Source organism: Leptonotus elevatus, chromosome 5 (assembly GCF_054856555.1).
Source record: "Leptonotus elevatus isolate MCC_2025b chromosome 5, RoL_Lele_1.0, whole genome shotgun sequence".
In the NCBI taxonomy this organism is placed as follows: domain Eukaryota; kingdom Metazoa; phylum Chordata; class Actinopteri; order Syngnathiformes; family Syngnathidae; genus Leptonotus; species Leptonotus elevatus.
In genome coordinates this window covers 17,860,901-17,878,319 of record NC_141243.1, presented here as the reverse complement: position 1 = coordinate 17,878,319, position 17,419 = coordinate 17,860,901, and the positions used below count along the sequence as shown (strand labels likewise).

Sequence of the window (17,419 nt, the reverse complement as noted above, 5' to 3'; positions counted from 1 at the left end):
GATCCTTTACTTGGGTCAAAAAATCGGGTCATTTTGCATGAAACAACCCAGAAAGTTGGGTCATATTGACCCATGAAGTGGATCGGTCCATTTTTGATCCATAATTGGGTTACTTTCCACCCAACTGTTTTTAGAGTGTACACTCTAAAAACAGTAAAGACCAATCTTTATGAGTTGCACTAAAAGACCCATTTCTTGACTCAAAGTTGTGTCAAATTGACCCAAGTAGAGGATCGGTCCATTTTTGACCCATAGTTGGGTTCTTTTTGACCCATCTGTTTTTAGAGTGTGCATCTTCAAATCATATATTACCGTGCACTTCTATCCCCGTACATTTGTAAACCCCCAAAATGCCATGATTGCTGCAGCAATAATCATGCTATGCTTACAATAACAAAAATGTTAATTGAGAAATTGCTTACCTTCAACAGGTCATTTCATACACTCTAAAAACAGTTGGGTAAAAAATAACCCAACTATGGGTCAAAAATGGACCGATCCGCTACTTTGAGTCAAGAAATGGGTCTTTTAGTGTGAAACAACTCATAAATATTGGTCAGATCCTTTATTTGGGTCAAAAAAATTGGGTCATTTTGCATAAAACAACCCAGAAAGTGGGGTCATATTGACCCATAAAGTGGATCGGTCCATTTTTGATCCATAATTGGGTTAATTTTTCCCCAACTGTTTTTAGACTATATGAGATAGATAATAATAACAGATAGTATGTCGTTGTTATTATATTAAAATTAGATTGGGTTCTTATTTCTTCTTATTTGGCATTCTATTATTGCCATAATCTCGTTTCTGGTCAAGAAATTGACACTATTATACTAAAACCTAAACATTTATTTCCTTCTCTTTACAGCAAACATACAGTGAACTGCTGAACCGACATCAAGTTAATGACCCCACACCCATCGAGCTTTCAGCCATCGCAGCCCCCGTATTGACACAGACCAGCATATCCTTAATGTTGGAGGGATCACATATCGCCCTGGTGACACCCTTCAAATGTATCACAGATTAATGATATATCACAGTGAGAGATCTACAAAAACCATTAGTAAGCCTGACAGCCTGACGCCAGATTTTAAAAAATTTCCAAGTAATCTTTTTGATTTATGAAAGTGTGTCCAGGTTCATCGGGAGTGATTCCAGATTTATCACATCCTGGTTAGAATTATTAATGATTTTCAATTTGTAAATCTAATGCTGCCGTGTTGAGAGGAGCTCCGCGGGATCACCAAAGGCCGCTATCCGAGTCTGATGCTTGCTCCCCGAGCATGATTACTTTATCAAAATATTGCAATCTTATATTTCACTTAGTTTCCACTCTTGCAGAGCCGTCCATGCCGCCTTCATTTCTCCCACCTCACGTACGACCGCCACACACATTTGTCAAAAACTGCTTCTAAACACCAGAGCGGCCACGGCTAATCTTCTGAAGTTACACATTGCACTATTAGTTGCAAGTTCCTGACACATGCACTTTTAAGGACCTACTGTGTCAACATGTCAAATGAGTGTGGCCCGCCGACGGCTGTACATTGCAATCTTTCTCACTGTTGATGAGCAGCACAGCAAAGATCATCATCACTTTCCAAAGATAGCCGAGAAGTGTTGAGCTTTGCTTGAAATGTCACGTCAGTGCATCTATGCGACGGTCCGACTGTGCGTGTTCATAGCGCAATCGGTTCTTTGTGTGGCATATGCCCACTCAGACATGAACAAGAATGGCACTTTGCAAGTAAGCACGATGAACATGCACGACTTGTATGGCCTTGACACCTTTTGCTGAAATGAGCTTTTTTGCAGCGGCAGCCATCAGAACAAAGCACTTGATGTGCCCAATAAAAGTAGAAAGACCTCACATGCAGGCTGGCGCGCAGCAATTACTTGAAATGCTCTTCTCTATAAATAATCACTGGATGAAAATGTTGCCAACCTTTTGTGACAGTTGCTGTTCACATGTTTCCTTCTCTATGGTACATCTCACTTTGGTGGCAATCAATAGATGTGTGAAAGTGGTTGATAACCCTCTCCAGTCCGTGTCCTGGTCTCAGATAAATACATCTCTTGCATGCCACATCCATGATTCATTGCTGATCGTGCCAAAGTGAATGTGTTAGGATTTGGAATAGCATCTCTTATTCAAAAGACTCATTGTTTCCCCTTCTCTGAGCACCATAGACATTACAAGGATATGAGGCTACACTATGGATTATACATTTTGTGTAGTATAAGTAAGTCTTTGATACAATAATTATATTTAGGAAATATAGATGATATTGAGTTTAGATGATGGTTAGGCTCCATTAAAGAATGCAAGTCTCTGTAGCACCCTCTAATTTAATAATTTCATGAACATGTAATGTAGTAACGCTTGAAAACTACATTTTCACTTAACTTGACAAAAAATTGTATACAACTAAATACAAATTCCTGACTGATATTGCAATCACATTTTCACAGATATCAGATAATGTAATACCTTATTAAATTATTATATCATATACTGTATATTATAGCATATCCCAGAAGTCTTTGCGGCACAGCACCACTAATCAAGTGGGTGGAGCCTATTTTGATCAAATCAGACAACTGCAGAGTTCCTTTCACACTAAATAAATCACCCCTGTCCAATAACAGTGACCTCCTTTTAAATCAAACAGTGTTAAAAATACACTTTGGGGGTTGAATCAACTCCGAAACATTTAACACCCAAAAATTAACACTCTAATATTTGTTGTGAATTTATATTACAGTCTTAGATTCTCAAAATACAAACTGTAAACTTAAAATGAACATATATTTTACATTATCTGTCAGTTTTGAAGGGGGAAAGAAACACCTGAAAATATAATAAATCCCCCAAAATGCAATAAGGCACAACATTATCGGTGCAAATCTTATTACAATATCAGTCAAGATTTTTGTTTTACTGCTTTACTGATGAAATTATTACATGAATGGGTTTTACTACATTTTTAATCTAGTTAAACTCAACTTTTATTACTTTTTCAGGCGTTATTAGATTTTCATAAAATGATTACATTATAGGGTGCTGCAGTCCCTGAAGAAAAGTAAGAAAACCAACAACAGCCTAATCCATGCAGATCAGAAGTGTGTAAAAAAGAAAAAGAAAAAAAGTGTTTTAACGGGGTCATATTCTGTATTTTTAGCATTTCTTGGCTCTGTACAGCAACAATTTGAGGATGCCAGCCTTCGAGCAAGCTGTCGACTGACAAATAGCCACCTGCAAGAGCACACATTCTCTCTTTTAAACAGTTTTGTATGGATTGGGGAAACTTGATTTTACATCTTAATTAATGGACCGGATATTGTGATTTTCCAACAGAATCAGGTTAACGGTTACCTGGCTTACCCAGGTCACGTGCTACCATTGGTCAAACTGATATCGGCCTGTTGTTTATCGCAAGTACAAAGATTCTGATTACAGGTTGAAATGTAGCAAAAAATTGTAAAACAGCAAAGCATAGTATAAGGTGTTTGTTGTCCTTTTTCTTCAGCCTTATTATGCACAGTTTGAACATTAACACTGCCTTTAAACATAGCTGAAAAAACAACAACAGTAACTTCAATATGTGTTGTGTTTTGTGTATAAAAAGGAAACATTACACCTAAATAAAGGTGTAAAAACAAACAGCTGTTGAAGATTAAATGAAAATGTATTTAATACAAAAGTTAAACACAATTGACATGAACTGTATATAGGCAGAGATTTTTTTCACGTACAATTTGAGGGTGTCCAGTAGCGTTAACATACCACACTGTGGGAATCACTGTTCTATGTCATACTTCAATGGTAACATTGTTTAATGTGTAATAAAGTCGGGTATCATCTGTGATGCAGTGATTTGCTTTCCGATACACTCTCAAAGCATTTTTACATGTATTGTTAATTTTCTTTGTGAGTTGCCGTTCTGAATTTTCCAAGAATTTTATCAATTTCACCCTTCACAGTATTATTCATTTTTAGAAGCCTCAGATGGCTCAAACTTAAGATAATGTCCCTTATTAACATCTCAAGTAACATGCACAAGTACATTTTACAAATCCAAAGCAATATAAATACTTTACACACATTATACACGAACACGCTTTGATCAATACCTATCAAATATGATCTTCATAAGGGTGAGTAGTTGTATTTTATTTTTGTGTTATACATTATTCATAGCCTGTATGATTAATACAAAATGCTTCATGATGCAGACAGTTTGAGCCTGGAACAGATGGATTTGATTGATGATTTAAAGTTTTAAATTGATTTTTTTTCAATAAGAATTTTTTTCAAGTGAACTACTACTGTAGAATTTAGCGCCATCTAGTGGTGAACTAATAGAACAGTTCGTAGCGCGTGCATTTTGAAGCACGTGAAAACACATTGCCTCAGAAAGGCCACACTTCACAAGCCTACCACTAATTACTGCATTCGCAAAGATCTCCGTCGGGTATTTGTGGCAGAGAGATGGCGGTGAAACATGTCAGCCTCTTGTAAGGCACGGTGCGGCCTATGTAATATAACTGGTGGTTACTAGACCTATGATTATATATTTAAAAAAATTTAAATGGAAAAATTGTGTAGCAAGCATTTATAATAACTTGAAAACCTTATTTCATTTCAATTGCATGTATGTGACCGTTACAACTCCAGATTTTGTTGTACAATAATTGTCATGGTTACTACACTTCCTAGCCACGCATAATGTATTGATTAGTGATGCATTGAATATTCGGCCACAGAAAATTTTGGGCCGAAAATGGCATAAATCAGCATTTTCGGCTTTCGGACAAAATAAAATTAAAGCCGAAAGAATATGGCCGAAAGAGAGTGTTGTGATGACGCAAGCAAAAAAAACCCAAAAAAACCAACAACGCTACAAGCAAGCAAGCATCTGCTTGAATTAAACACCAAACACAGGGTGAGTGTCCGCCTTGCTGCTCGTTGGTGTTTCACCGTGTGAGTACCGGCAGCTTCACTGCGCACACCGGAGGAGAGGGGCGTCGTTTGGTAAACTATTGTCCAGAATTTTGGCGTTTTGAAAAAAGAGAGCGCTGCCGAGAACTGCACTACAGGTGAGCCACTCTTTCTCCTGCAGCGCCTTCCTTTTTTTTTTTTTATTAAAACCCCTCGAGCACTTCCACTTTTTCACTTGCATTCTGGTGACCGTGCTAAATACTTTAGCTAATGTTAGCACTATTGCTATCAACTGTTTTAAACAAGTAAACACTTACCACTATCTCCGGGTGACTACAGACCTGTACAGGACGCTGTGTGTGACTTTGCAGTCCGTTCCCGAAGCCTATTGGCTGGTGCGAAGAAATGTATTTATATAGTTTTAAACGTTGGTGAATATGTAAATGTGCGGATTTTAAAGTGCGCCGCACCATGTCCCGCCCCAACGCGTAATCCGCACCGCACGCATCCGTGCCCGCCAGTGTGAACTACTGTACATTGACTATAAAGTGCAATCGCACCGCCAGAAAATGCTCACCCTGCGTTTAGTGTTTGATGTATCATTCGCCAACATGTCTGTGGTGTGGACGCATTCCAATTTATATTGTGCTTTGGTCAAATGCCAGTGCCAAATAAATATTTCCTAATAATATTAAAATTTTAATTAAATTATAATAAATGCAATGATAGTAAAAAAATTGCATCATTTTTTCCGGCGTTTCTGTTTTCGGTCATACATTTCTCATTTTCTGTTTTTGGTTTCGGACAAAAATTTTCATTTTGGTGCATCCCTGGTATTGATGTATCTAAAATGTTAAAAAAACAAAACAGAAAGAGACACAATGAGAAAATTTCATCTTGGAAGTATTCAACATCTGTTTAGGCTCGGCACATGAAAACCAAATACACCTTTGAGTCTTTGTCCAAAGGAGCAGCAAGATGGTTACACAGCTCTTGGATGCCTTATTATAATATTGTGGTTGGAGAGACAAGACTGCAGAAAGTAGCAGGACTTCATTAGTGTCAGACAAGCAATGATAGTAATGAATTCCAGCGGTTTGGGAGGACTCTCTGCCAAGGTCTTGATATTCATGCAGTGAAGAGCTGTGCGTGTTGATTGCGGATACATGACAAATACAGTGCACAACACATTTATTGCATAAGCCATCTCTTGAATGATTGCTAATCTTTTTTTTCTTTTTTCTTTTTTAAATCATGTCATTGTCAATTTTGTAAATGACATTCCAGCTCCAACGCAATCCCTCGGATACCACTTTATTGCCAAGTTATATTTTGTTATGAGGTTGTGAGGCAATGGAGCCTGATCATTTTGTCCATGTACAATAAATGACCTTTTATTGAGAATGTCAATAGGAGGATCTGGTTACCTATGTTGAGCGAGGGGGAGGAACTTAATTGCTCCCAGTGAGTGCAGTCTGAGGACTTGATTAGACCTTGAACCACTTCTCATGTTTTTCATTTGTGTGGTGACGACCTTCCTCCTGACTCAAATCAGCCCGGGCTCATTCCACATCTAGCGCTCTCTGGAGATTCATGCCCCAGCGACTCTCACTGCTCCGAGAGCTCACTTCATTCTGGTAACTCTTACTCTTGAAAATACCTGTTAGCTCTATCAATAGCATACATCCCATTATATTTATACTGGAGGATTTGTTTGTTTTTTTCAAGATGAGGAAATATGGGCATTTAAATGTCCATCTACTGACTAAGCCAATGACTAAATATTTTTTTTAAATTAGATCAAGGAGCTGCAACAACAAAAAAAATAGAAAGAAGGACGTGGAAATCACAATTACAGCACCCCTCTGACCCACCTGCCATTAGCAAGATGAATTAACTGGGTCCATGCTAGTGACAACAGCTACAGAGGGGAAAATGATCCTGGTGCCGCAAAGACTTGGACTCCCAGACAGCACCAGGAAGCAGACAGGGGCCACTAAACCCCAGGGAAGGGGAGAGAGACATGAATAAGATAAACACCTTCACTAAGGCTGCAATTGTGAAACAGTGACAGAGGTTTGCTCGCATGTTAGAAAATGAAAGAGAGCAGTGCAACACAGTGCACAGTGCCCATACATTTTCTTTCTGTGGAACAGATTAATATGGAGAAAAGGGCCATATTGCAGATGATTTGGGTGAATGTAAGAGCAGTATATCTGTATTTTTGTATTTGTAGTTTAACAGTTAGCAGCCATTCCCCTCTTAAATATTATGACAAAAAAACAATTGGATGTAAGTTCTGCAAAACCAAACATTCAAATTGATTTCATTAAAATGTACATCATAAGGTTCAATTCGGATATGCATCATTGGATATCATCAGATCTCTTCCAAAAGTGGATACAAATGGTTTATTCTGAGTGTACAACCCCACTCCACAGAAATATGTGAAATTAATAAAGTGTACTACATTACTATACAATACTGACATTGAGTATTTTTATGTTACTTTAACTCACGAGATTTTTTTTCATGTATTAACTGTAAAAGGAAAATAGTGTGCTGTGTGTGTGCGACGTGCGTGATTGCATTTTCTATCAAGTGGATGTAAAAAAAAATCTGATTTTACCATTTCAAGGGCTTTTTAAATGGATGGATAAATATGTGACATTAGAATTTTGTCAAATAAGAATTATTTATTTATTTACCTAATCTGCTGTTTAACTTTACTTCTACCCGCCATTGTAATGTGGTTTGGAAGAACACAACATTTTATTGTATGTATAATATTTGTATTATGTGATATTGGTTCAATTTAGAACACTTACATGTCTGCTATATAATTAATACGAGTGCACAAGAAAGAAAAACAAATCCTGTGTTGTCAGGGTTACATTTGTTTTTCAATTCACTGTGTTTGTTTCTTATGCACCACAGTGAAAAGGGAAGCATATCATAATATTGCAATTCTCCTATAGTTGTTCTGTCCTGTCCATCCATCTATCCATCCATCCATCCATCCATCCATCCATCCATCCATCCATCCATCCATCCATCCATCCATCCATCCATCCATCCATCCATTTTCTGCTGTTTCTGCAAACTGCAGTCAAATCCAACTGGCTTTGGTCACCACTTTGAATTGGTCACCAGTCAATCACTGGGCACACATAGACACAAAAAGAAAAAAAAAACTTCACGCCTATGGCTATCAGTTCACCTAGTATACATGTTTTTTTTGTTTTTTTTCTGTAGGATGAATCCAATGCAATCGCTGTAGACAAAGGTCTGAACAAGCCTCTGACTATGAGGCAGACAGGCCAACCAAATGTTCCACTGTGACGACCAATTCTTAATCAATCCCTATCAACTAATGCACACATGTGTTTTCCAGGTGCTAATTAATGTGCCATATAAGTTTTAGAATCTGAATTTTTATTTTCTGTTATTGTTTTTGTACTTTGTGTATTGCTGTTGTGAGAGAGAAAAGTAGAGAAAGTCCCCCCCCCCCCCTCCATAAGTGACAAGAAATTCAAATGAAAACTATATCATTTCAACACATTATGAAGCAAAGGACAGTCTGCATGCAATGTACATGTGAAGTCCGGAAGAAGTCTTCTCCCACTGTTGAATTATGTTGTTATTGACATTCTTTCAATTACCAATCAGGGTTTTGATACGGACAAGTCTAGAATGCACATCATGTAAATACTGCACATTAAATTTCTAATGTAAATTAATGATCCCTCTGGGTGGCTTGTTTAAGACGAGTCAAAACATTATGAAGGTGCTTTTGGACTAATACTATATGTCCTCCATAGGACTGATCTGTATTTGTTCTGCTGTGAATCATAGGTGGCCCAAAGCTGTCTTGATAAATAGCTTCTCCAAGCAAGTATGGTGTATGCTCTCTGACACTATAGGTCACATAACCTTGTTGTCAGGACTAAGACTAATGCAATGTGAAGTGTCAAGTTATTATACTGAAACTAGACTGTGGAGTGCAACCTGAGCCACTGTGGTGATAGCAAGTGGGAGAACAAGCCAAGGTGAATGTAAAAAGGTCATAAAAGGGGAAGATACAGAGCAAATGAGAGGGTACGGACGGAAAAGCCTCGCTACTAAGTGGCTCTTGTTGGAGGGGGAAAAAAGCACCGTGGGTCTCGGTGGCCGGCGTAAATCATAATTGGCCGCCGCATGCACAGCACAATGCTGACTTTATAGTCACACATCATTCTAGGCAGGCGATGTGTGTGTTTATTTCAGGAAAACTAAATAATGCAGTAATAATCCTCCTCGCCCTGTCTCACGAGCAAATGTCTGTGCACCTGTCAAGAATCTGCAGTGCGCTGTCTATTGAGAGAGTTGCAAGAAGAAAAGACGGTATTATTACAAATCTCTGTACTGTAAATTGTCTGCAGATGGCAAAAACAAGGCACAGCTGTTAATACAGTGCGAAACACAAAATATGAAATATAAATACGTAGCCAGGGACTGTGAGCAAACTGCATCATGCACTAGTCTAATGACTTCTTATTACACTTAGCAAGTCTATAACAACACTGCACTCGATGGAGCAGGGAACATCTTGTACACATTATCTTCTTGTTTCTACGGAATACCCAAATCAGTAATTATTGTTAGAGTACAGATTTGAATCCATTTCTGTGAAAACCCAATTTGCCAAAATTCATTAAAAAAACGATATTGTGGATGGCTATTCATACAATATATTTGTATTATCAAAATACTGAGGTATGCCATTCTGAATTATAACGCAGGATCAAGGTTCAAGAAAATGGTATTGTCATTTTTTTTTCTTCATGATGTTCCAAACCCCTGAATGCACCCATATGCATAGTTTAAATTCAATATCATAAACAAGTAAATGTCTTTGTCCTATATAGGTTAACTAACATTGATGTATTTTACCACTCACCCACATAATGGCACCTCCCACCTGATCATAAAACAAACTTGTGAATTGTTTGCACTTTTTGATCAAAGTTAATCTTGGAAAATGTAGTAAGCCTCTTTAAAAGTTAAACAACATTTTTGCAATCTTATAATTGTGCTATGTATTAGCTCAATGGGCTACTATTTTCATGCCCAGTGCATGTCTACAGGAGTGTGAGGCACGGGCTGAATCTGCACAGAGGCGGATTAGACTAGGCTTTGGTATTTTCACTGATGCTTGGTACAGTAAAATTGTGCATTGTTTGTGGCATTGTGAGCGTGAACTCATGGCAGACAGCACAACACAAGAAGGGTAGAGGGAGGAAATTGTGCCTGCTTGCCGTTAAGACGAGTCCGCCATCCTGGTTGTCGCCTGTTTGACGAAACCGCAGCAGTGCATACAAGAGCAAAACTAAAACTACTGTATCGATCTCATCACGCCAATATCGATCAAATATTGATATTGACTTAATATTAATATATGATCAAAATTACCACCAACGCACACACAAGCTCTGTCCAAATTCGTAGGGTGGATTTTCATATTATCTTTTGGACAAACCTAAATTAATTTTAATTTAAGCTGGACAACGTGGATACGCACAGTAAATACTAACACATATACAGTGCAGGAAATGTAGTTTATGTGGATACTGCAGTACTATGTGATCAAGAAAGTAGCTTCACGACCCAAAAGCTATTTGAAAACAGTGACCACACTACTCAGAAATTATAAATGAGTGAAACAGCTACTTTCGTAACATCGAAGTAATGGTGTCCTGAGACAAGCACATGATTATATTGTGGTTTTTATACGTACTGTATGCTTATGCTCATATACCCACATCTATTTGAACTCCCTCACAACTGCAACAGTAATATGATGCAATTATATGTTTTGCATTTCAATATTCACATCCACTCTAGTGTAATCCATTGTAACACGGGTCTGTGAACAATGCACAATGAGCAATACATCAAATTATGAAAACTACAGATTTGATCTAATTTAATAAAGACTCTACTATACAGTAAATGATATATTTCTCTAATTTAATCGACACTTGCTTGGTGCGTATTGCTAATGTAATTCTACATTTCCATATTTAATGAGGCATGCTTTTCCTAGTGCATTTTACTTACTTATATTGTCATCTTTAATGAACTTATGAGAATTCTCTAATAGGTATAATCTCAGAAAACGTATTGTCTTTATTGAAATGGTCCTCGGGCTAATTTTGCTGAGTACAATGCTTAAAATCTAATACTTGAAGTTGAGGAAGTAAATATATCTATTTGTAAAAGTATATTGAGCTAATGGGTTGTAATGCAAATGGCAGAGAAGAGCAGTAATGGACCTTAAACTCCAAATGCTTTCATATTCTATTTCATATTCTATTCTGCTGTATGAACATGCATATGCACTGTGTTATTAGAAATCAGTATTTAGCTTGTGCTTACCAGTTTAGTGCTTGACAGAAAGACAAAAGAGGAACGTTAGCAAACTGCGATACAAATACAAAAATGTCAAGTTTTTTTTTTTTTAATAAATCAAATGTTATCAATAGTTCTCACCTCCGGCATGACTTTCCCCCTTAGCATAAAGCAAGGGTCAACAAAGAAATTGACTAAGAATAGACTAAATCACAAAACATTGACTGAAAAACAAAAATGCAAGTCCTTACCTTTACTCCAATGGTTGGCTTGTGCACAGGAAAGGGATTAAGTGCCAAGATTTAAGAAATGACTTTTCAGAAAGGCATATCATCTTCGAGTTTTATGATAGTTTTTAAAAATATATATTTTTTGTGTTTTTATTGTTTCCAATTGTTTGCTACTTTTTAATGTATTGGTTTATGAATAAAAAATATTCTCATTATTATTATTATTATTAATAATAATAATAATAGTAATTATTATTATTATAATAATAATAATTATTATTATTATTATTATTAAGTGAGTTGTGTGTGTTCTTAATTATGACACAAATGTCATATGTTCACACAGCTCTTTATTAATATGCGGAGGTTGCATCGTAGTCACGTAACGTCGTAAGCCACGGACCTACCGCAAAGAAATGATTTTCACAGAAAGGTGTTCAACGAAGTTCTGCACCGGTTGAATGGACAAATATGCTCTCTTGGGAAGCTGTCTGTACATTGCACTTAAATTAGACTCAAGCTGTTACATCTCACTTGTCTCTTTCCTGCCCATCTACAATTGGGCTAAGACCAAAGAAAATATTTGAAGGTGCCAGTGTGAAATCTATTGATAGCAAAATTGATGACGAAAGTATCCAAGTGGATTGAGCTGAGCACAATCGCGAGTGAACTAGAGAAAATGAGAATAAATGGATGCCAGTTTCCATGTGAAATTGGTACCCAATGATCCATTAACTCTACAGCGACCATAACTAGACTTCACTCCAATGTTAGCTCCATTATTGACCGCAAATCAAGTTACATGCTCAACTTCTATCCTGTACTTTGGATTGCTTCCCGAGACCTCAGGTATGCCTGCGTTACAAACCACCAGACAGTTAATGTGTCGAATGAGTCAATACACACAATAAAACAAACAAAAAAATACATTCTGTCATCAAAGCAAAAGTTTTATTTATGTTTTAAATTACACAACTACCACAAGGAAGACTTTTCAGTCCAGGGTGTCGTCCGGTTAGAAAGCAACACTAAACATGATTATTACATTTGAATCACTGCCACAAATCATTTGTCATGACTTTTCAGTTTCAGAATCACATACAATAGAAAAAAGAGAAAAGAAGTTTGAACCCTGTTGAACAGAGCTGGAAATATACAGTTCTGAATACTGAAACTTCTATGCATTACAGTCTTAATAGTGATTTTTTTTCTTCATTTTTTGGGGTATGCTTTAGTAATAAGATGAGCAACATTCAAAATGTTTTTTTTTAGTATTTACAACAGTTGTACTGTTAATTCATCGCAATTTTATCGCACCCCTTTCATAAAAGCCACAGACCAACAATGCACTCGCTCTGCTATTTTTCATGGTATTAATTGTATCAGATCCACTTTTTGTTTTTTTGTCATTTTAAGCTGCAATATAGCAACAGAGTTTTATTAAAAGATTAAAATATACATTACATTACATAGAGAATGAGGAAGTTTACAGTGTTGCAAGATGTTATCAAAACAAGTAAAAGAATAAAAAAATATGTAGGGCAAAAAACATGGTGATGATGTTTAGAGGTAGTATGTGAGCACTCTAAGCTACATGAATGGTGGAATTTGTTGGTATGAGTTGTAATGAGGCAATAAAGCTGTGTGTTGATTGTTGGGAAGTTTATGTACTTTTAGGTTATGTTTTGTACAAGTTTTGTGTCACGGGCCTTGCGCGTTATGATCAACGGTGGGGGATTCAATGACTTCCACAAGCAGTACAAAATGTTTACATATGTACATACCTCATACATACATACATACATACATACACACATCATCACATGATAAAATATGGGATGGTGTCATGTTGTGGTAACGCAATCAATTACACTTCTTTATGTTCCGGACTATGAATAAACATTGGCTTGCACTCATGGACGCAGCTGTAATGTAAATTAATTCTCGGAAGTAACCACAAAGCTGCCATTGAGCTGTCAACAGTAGCATTGTTACAGTCACATTAACAGCTGCTTTAATCCATTTATTAGAACAAACGCAAAGAAAAAAGTATTTTCAAAATAGAGAGGGGGGAGGGGGGAGTAATACATTTGACATTTTAAATGTCATGTAAATACCCATCCTGTATTTTCAATACAGAAGACAAAATGAAAATTGGACGAATGCCAGAGGGCTGTTTGATATTTGCACATGCATTATGTGCGCTTACCCTTCAACAAACATCTGATTTACAAAGAAAACACTGAGACAATCATGAAAAAGTTGACTCTTCATGATAAAAAAATGTTCATCCTTACATGTGGCATGTAGTCGTTGGGACATTACAAATGCACACAAAAAATACAATAAAAATGTGGCATGAGGCGGTTTTGGAGGTCCTCTGCAGTTGTGCAGCCAGTTAAGAGTCCTTGCCCATCTTGAGGCTTAAATGCATTGAGAGTGGATCAATTGGAGGTATCCGAGTGCACACTGCCGGGTCCTTCTGTCGCAGATATTACTGAAGATGGAGTTGTTGCATCTTGCCACCCCCCGTTAGTCTGAGACACAAACAGGAGAAGGTTGAGATGACTATCACATTCTTTGCAATAAGATTACAGGACAGTTTTAATCCCAAAATTGTCACACTACTCATAACATACTATGAGCCCTTAAATGGCAATTTGTAATTTTAGGCCATTCGAATTATTGTCTGTAACAGAGCGGTATTAGATGTAAACATACATGGGCAAATTTGCGTTGCTTCTCAACCAATAGGAGAGATGCCTCAAATCAGTGTCTAAGCAGAGTTCAGCAGCGTCCGGCAGCTTGTCGCTACATATTCTCCTGCCAGTCAGGAGGAGGGAGGGCTCGGCCTGGCTGAGGTGGGGAGAGCTGAGTGGAAGTGACAAGGCAGGGCCTCGCCAAGAGAGCCAGTCTTAGCCAGCCTGACTTTGCCTCGCTCCAGGCATGACCTAGCCTTTACTGGATCCGTCGACGTCACCATCAACAACGCTAAAGGTTAGTCTATGCTAATATGTCTACAAAGCACTTTCTGGATGAAAACAGATGCAGTGCAACAATGACTTAACCCCAAAAAACATTATTATTTTGTGTGTGACTCTTGATTCTCTTTTTTTTTTCATTTGTATTTCATTTATTTTTTGGGGGGAGAAGGTGAGGATGACTCAGTAGTGCCCGTTGCTATTTTTGTCAGGATTGTGCAAAGCTCCAGTGAGCCACTAGGCACAGGTCTAGAGCGCACGTGGAAGTGAGAAACCTTGTGAGAAAGTGAAAAACACTTGATCTAGCTGGGGGCTGACATGTCGGAAAAGCTTAAAGTAATAAGGCTTCAGCAGAGACAAAATGACACCGGAAGCTGCCGGTACATACGATCGCATTTTCTCGCATAGAGACTGTCAACTATTTTCCACACATATTATGACTCAAATACGTCTTGTGTATATAAGAGAATGTCAAGTTGTGTATTTTAAACAACACTGCTTTAAGAATGGCCCGCTAGCTTAATGTTAACATATATTAGAAAAACACCATCAACATGCTAACAAATAGCATTGATTGTCTTAAAACTCTTGCAGCAATGGGCGAAGCAAAACATGCAGACAGATAATACAACAATACTCACAGGCATTTATTCTTTATCTGCTAAGAAAAATGACTAATATTACAGTATCTTATTGAGTAATATACTTACAGTAATAGTAGTAGAAGAAAAACTGCTATTCTTCTTCGTTTCTGTCTGCATGACTGTATTATACTGCCTTCTGGTGACCAAGGATTGCACACCAGAAGGAGCAGTGCAATGAATTAAATTGCAGCATTAAATTATGATGCACACTTTGTTGAATTACTTACATTCTATTTAATTACATTAGTATGTTTTTTTTTTTTTTTTTTTTTTTTTACAATATTGCTATTGTACTTTTATTGTGTTATTTACCTTTATTTAAGAATGATTCTTTGTTTGGGGGGGAATAGATTAATGGCCTTTAAATTAATGTCAATATAATCAGGGGCAGTTAATTGGAGATACAAGGGCTTTGAGTATTGTGTATGCTCACAGAACAAATTAAACTTGTATCTGAAGGCATCACTATGCATATGTGTGTGTTTTTAATTTATTTTTGTATATCCTATTGAAAGTAGGACACAGTTTTGGACCCTGCACTCACATTTAAACTGTGTGGACTGTACATGGTGTTCCGGCCAAGAGCATCACTGTATCCTGCCGTCTGACTGATAACATGGCGCAGGGTATCCACCTGAAGGAACAGACAAGGTGGACAAGTTGTTTAACTTGGTGTGTGGCAGCTTGACAACATTGACTGTACACATGCTCAGGAACAGACACTAACTTGGGTGAAACAGCATCACAACTCTAAAGACAGAAAGCGTGCTAACCAGACCAGACCTGATAATAAAGCTACAAGATTACTAGCTTGATTACTGTAATTCATTTACATTTGAGAACTCACAAAGAGCACAAGTAACAAAATCTGCAACACTACAACTGCTTTATTTGAGCATGTACCGTTATTTATATTTATACTTTATTTATATTAGGGTTTCTCTAGAAATCAGCAAATCTAATATAATGCTTTTAATGCCGTTTTTAATGCAACTTAAAACAAATGTCATGCCCACGTCATACTGCATATACACACATACATACATACGTAGGGCTGCCAGTCTTTAATAATAATTAATCACATGATTTTCATAGTTAACTTACGATTAATCACAAATTAATCACACGTTATTACATTACACAGTTAAAACGGAATTATGTAGAATTTTCTGCCAATAGGTGGCATTTGTGTTTCATGTTGGATGTTGGTGACAGAAACTGTACATTTTTCTTTTCAAATTCAGAGCAATTGGTATTTGGAAGATGAAGCAACTGGTGGACTCCAGGCCATTTTGTTCACTGTAAATTACAAGTAGTAACCAGTCCCTATAAATACACCTATTTTTTTAATCACATTTATTATTGCTAAATTTTGTTATAGAGACTCCTTTGCCGAGCGTTGTACGTAAAAAGAACATGCACAACAAAGTTTCTACATCAACTGTATTTAAATTTGTAATGCCTCGACATCATCTTTAATGCTTTTTTAAAGGTATTTAGGGCCTTGATTTAGCTAAATCTATTTATGAATTGTAATGCTTTTAATGACCTGCAGAAACCCTGTATATACTCCAAATTGTATAGCGATAAATATATTATAGATTGTGGTTGTAAGTGCACAGTTGTGACCACTGCGCATTAACCTTACAAAATGGCAGACGGCAACAACAAGCAATAACACAATGAGACAAAAGAGGGTAGAGGACAGTAACAAACGGAGAACACGTTACCAAAAACCCAATACCAACCCAAGAGGTCAAGTCAAAGCCAAATGCATTCACCAAATGTTCACTCTGGAATCGTAAATGTATTGTGGTAGGCTATTATAGTTTGTCAGCCAAATCTTCAATCCAAAAATGATATCATCAGTAGAGACTCTGTCGTCAGAGAGCCTGACTGAGCAACTCTGGACTTCACTCACAAGATGTGTTTTTGTATGTTTGCTTTAACGTGCTTCAGACTGCACTGAGGATGGCTCAGTACACAGGCAAGACAAGGACAGCTCTCTGCACCGGCAGTGAGGAACTGTCCCTGATTGTTAATCCTACCTGTGACTGTACATTGGCTCCGACTTGTGCCCCTTGGTAAGAATCCCCATTCAGACTCTGCATGCTCAAGTACATGTCCCCAGAGTTTGGGAGGTTAAAAGAACCTGAAGAACCTAGAGAGGGAAAATGTAAGTAGCTGAATAACATGAACGGGCTACAATAGGACTGCACATTCACGCAC

At 37.3% G+C, this 17,419-nt stretch overlaps 1 protein-coding gene across 7 annotated transcripts in view; it reads right to left on the bottom strand.

Moving 5' to 3' along the window:
- Positions 1-12,494: 12,494 nt before the first annotated feature.
- pbx3b (pre-B-cell leukemia homeobox 3b) overlaps positions 12,495-17,419 on the bottom strand; it is a 79,785-nt gene continuing 74,860 nt past the window's right edge. For 4 of the 7 annotated variants that reach the window (XM_086076209.1, XM_086076211.1, XM_086076210.1 and 1 more), the window contains 3 exons: positions 17,239-17,351; positions 15,735-15,824; positions 12,495-14,102 (listed from right to left, as the gene is read on the bottom strand). In XM_086076209.1, the coding sequence (XP_085932335.1) occupies positions 14,010-14,102; positions 15,735-15,824; positions 17,239-17,351 (296 nt within the window). In that variant the 3' untranslated portion in view covers positions 12,495-14,009. The remainder of the gene's footprint in view (positions 14,103-15,734; positions 15,825-17,238; positions 17,352-17,419) is intronic. The other 3 variants (XM_086076213.1, XM_086076215.1, XM_086076216.1) reach the window with 1 other exon arrangement.